Below are 2,971 nucleotides of genomic sequence, written 5' to 3'. Positions count from 1 at the left end.
TCGGACATATGGTTAAGAACCACAAATACAAAGAATAATTATCATTGCAAAAAAGACAACGACACTTTTGTTGCTTAACCTATCTGAGAAAATAAGAACAAACAGTAGTAATAGTATATTTTCAAGTTTACATAATTTTATTAAATACACAAATGTACGTACAATTCTTGCGTATTTAACCACTTAAAACAAAAATACATGAACATTTATATCAGTTTAAAAAGTTACAGTTTGTTTTATTTAACGACACCACTAGAGCACATTGATTTATTAATCATCGGCTATTGGATGTCAAACATTTGGTAATTTTGGCATATGGTATTAGAGAGAAAAGCCGCTACATTTTTCCATTAGTAGCAAGGAATCTTTTATATGTACCATCGCACAGACAAAATAGTACATACCACGGCCTTTGGTATACTATTCATGGTGCATTGGATGGGACGAGATATAGCCCAATGGGCCCACCGACGGGGATTAATCCCAAACCGACCGCGCAAGAAGCAAGCGCACTGTACCAAAAAATGTGTTAAAATAACTAAATCCCAAAATGGTAATCTTGGACATTTGAGCCTGGTTTAAGGAACAAGGTTCAAATCCAAAGTAGTGCTCATACAGTCGTTTGTTAATGATCTGCAGCGAACTGGTGATGCTAATACCGATTGGTCAAGCAGGCCTATGGTGGTTAACCCCAGGACATGGATACCGTGAAACAATCCTCCAGTAAACAGTACACAGACTCGGTTGATCAGTCAAGACAACAACGCATCTTGTTTGTTTATTGTATGGACGCTGCTGCTTAGTAACGATAAAACGCACTGGGTTCCGCCATTGTCTGCTCTCAAATATAATAAAATGGACACCTAATCATAGAAGAATAAAACACCGCCTTCAATCGGGTGGATCGATAAATAACATACTTAACGTTTTTGTTCATAAATATTAATATATTATTGGACGGATAGAGATTCAAGTCAACAGCCATAACAACGCGTTTACTGAACAACTAAACCATCAAACTTTCAAACTGTCACAAGGTTCTCATCACCATCTTATAATCAATAAAAACATACAATATCATATCCCTGTGCAATAGCCTTCAGATCTAACATAGTCATTGTAACAACAATTTAATTTTATTTAAATATCACACATTAGCTACAACTAAAAGGTGTTATAATTAAAAGAAAAATGTGAGACAAAAAAGACAAGCATTATGGGTATATTTGAAAATATCAGGACTACTGGTGGTTTTATAAATATTTCACAAACATTCAGACAGGTGCACGTCCTACTACGTCCTACTACGTCAAATATATCAGGAAAAACAGAGTGTTTCAAATCAGGTAGATCTAGTTTGCTTCGTTTTCTTTTCAATTTAAATTGATACAAATATTTGCTGCTGAAAAGTATTCATGCTGTTCAAAAATGAATCATCTTCTTTATAAAACACTGAAAACGAAAATTGTGAAAACTGTTTATCTGCAAAATATTTAAAAAAAATAATGTTAGTGAAAATCGTGCGATACAAATGCAGCACCGATAAATCTGACAATAACGTAAGCTTTAATATGGCTTAATATAATTCCACAAAAGATAACATAACACAGAAGATAATGTTTATGTAACATTCCCAGCGCAATGATATTATCAGATGTTAGGTCTTAAAAACAGCTTAATAAAAAAAACCTAAAGTATTAGAGAAAGAACTCAGATAGATCAAACTTTTGAGTGTTTTTGTATTACACTTTTCTGCAAACAAGACACCACATACCAGAAATACAGCCCTAGAGTGGAAACGGAACTACAGTACATTATGACAGTTTTAACCCTACCTACTTTTGCTTTTGCTATTAATTCAGAATATACCCATTTACAGTTTTATCATAACGTCCCTCTGACGTATGTTCTTAGTGTAGATTCTGTGTTGACACCGATTATGCATCTTGTTAATTAACAATCATTTATGACTCAGTATGTTGTCTTGTTTTTGCCAGGTTAACTTCGAAGATGTGTTCGGCGAGCCCGAGAGTTTCCACTCGATAGACTGCGTGTGGACCAACTCGTACAAGTGCTTCACGTGCACCAAGAACTGCTGCTACAAGATCCTCAGTCTGCTGTGCGGCATCTTCATCGCCTTCTGCTGGGGCTGCGAGTTCGCCATGATCGCATTCCAGCACATCTGGCACATCGGTCCATGCTACAAAGTCTGCATGATCAACCTGGGCTGCGCACAGAAATTCTTCGGCTCAGTAATGCAGTGTTGTTTGGCACCAGTCTGTGAAGCAATGGGAATGTTCTTTAGCAACATAAAGGTCGAAAACAAATAGGGACGCAGTCCATAAACTGACTTGGAAAATCCGTCGTCTTCGTAATAAAGGACGAAGGATTCTCCAATCAACAATAACTAATTCTTTCGCGTCAGTTTTGAAGAAATGAACGTACAGAGGGCCAGTTGAACGGACTTCTTGACATTATCTTGCGATACAAGGAAGTCATGTTGCGACATTTCGTGTGTTTCTGTGACTGTAAATACTCATTAATACTTCGATAGAACTTCTCGCTATCTTTTCTGCCATGGCATACCTTTTCCTCTAGTCCCTATTTTGCATGTTTGTATATCTAACAGTGTAAAAAAGAGAAAATATCTGTTACCCTGTACATAAAGGAAACCTTATCTGTGATAATCAATAAATCTACTCGTTTTATTATTTTCAGTGTGTGTTTTAAAAATCTATGTTTGATGCAACTGATGACATAGACATAAGAAGGTTACTTTAATCTATAAAGATTCAGTATAAACGTTCCCCTGACTTTTAAAAATGGTTACAATATTTTCATTTAACTACCCCTTCTCACTTTATACACTAGTATTTATGCCTGATGTACATGCTATGCTATGATCAGTCGTACAAGCTCTGTGTCTGTTTTACTACTGCATTACTGATATGAATAAATCACAATTATAAAA

General features: G+C 35.8%; 1 protein-coding gene across 1 annotated transcript in view; it reads left to right on the top strand.

Annotated features, from left to right (window-relative positions):
* Positions 1-2,711, top strand: part of LOC121368208 (caveolin-3-like) — a 3,127-nt gene extending 416 nt beyond the window's left edge. Inside the window, exon 2 of the mRNA XM_041492842.1 lies at positions 1,998-2,711. Coding sequence (XP_041348776.1) covers positions 1,998-2,330 — 333 coding nt within the window. The 3' untranslated portion in view covers positions 2,331-2,711. The remainder of the gene's footprint in view (positions 1-1,997) is intronic.
* Positions 2,712-2,971: the final 260 nt, after the last annotated feature.

Source organism: Gigantopelta aegis, chromosome 3 (genome assembly GCF_016097555.1).
Source record: "Gigantopelta aegis isolate Gae_Host chromosome 3, Gae_host_genome, whole genome shotgun sequence".
NCBI classification, from domain to species: Eukaryota; Metazoa; Mollusca; class Gastropoda; order Neomphalida; family Peltospiridae; genus Gigantopelta; species Gigantopelta aegis.
The sequence above is the reverse complement of the archived record's forward strand: the minus strand, read 5'-3'. Positions and strand labels throughout refer to the sequence as shown.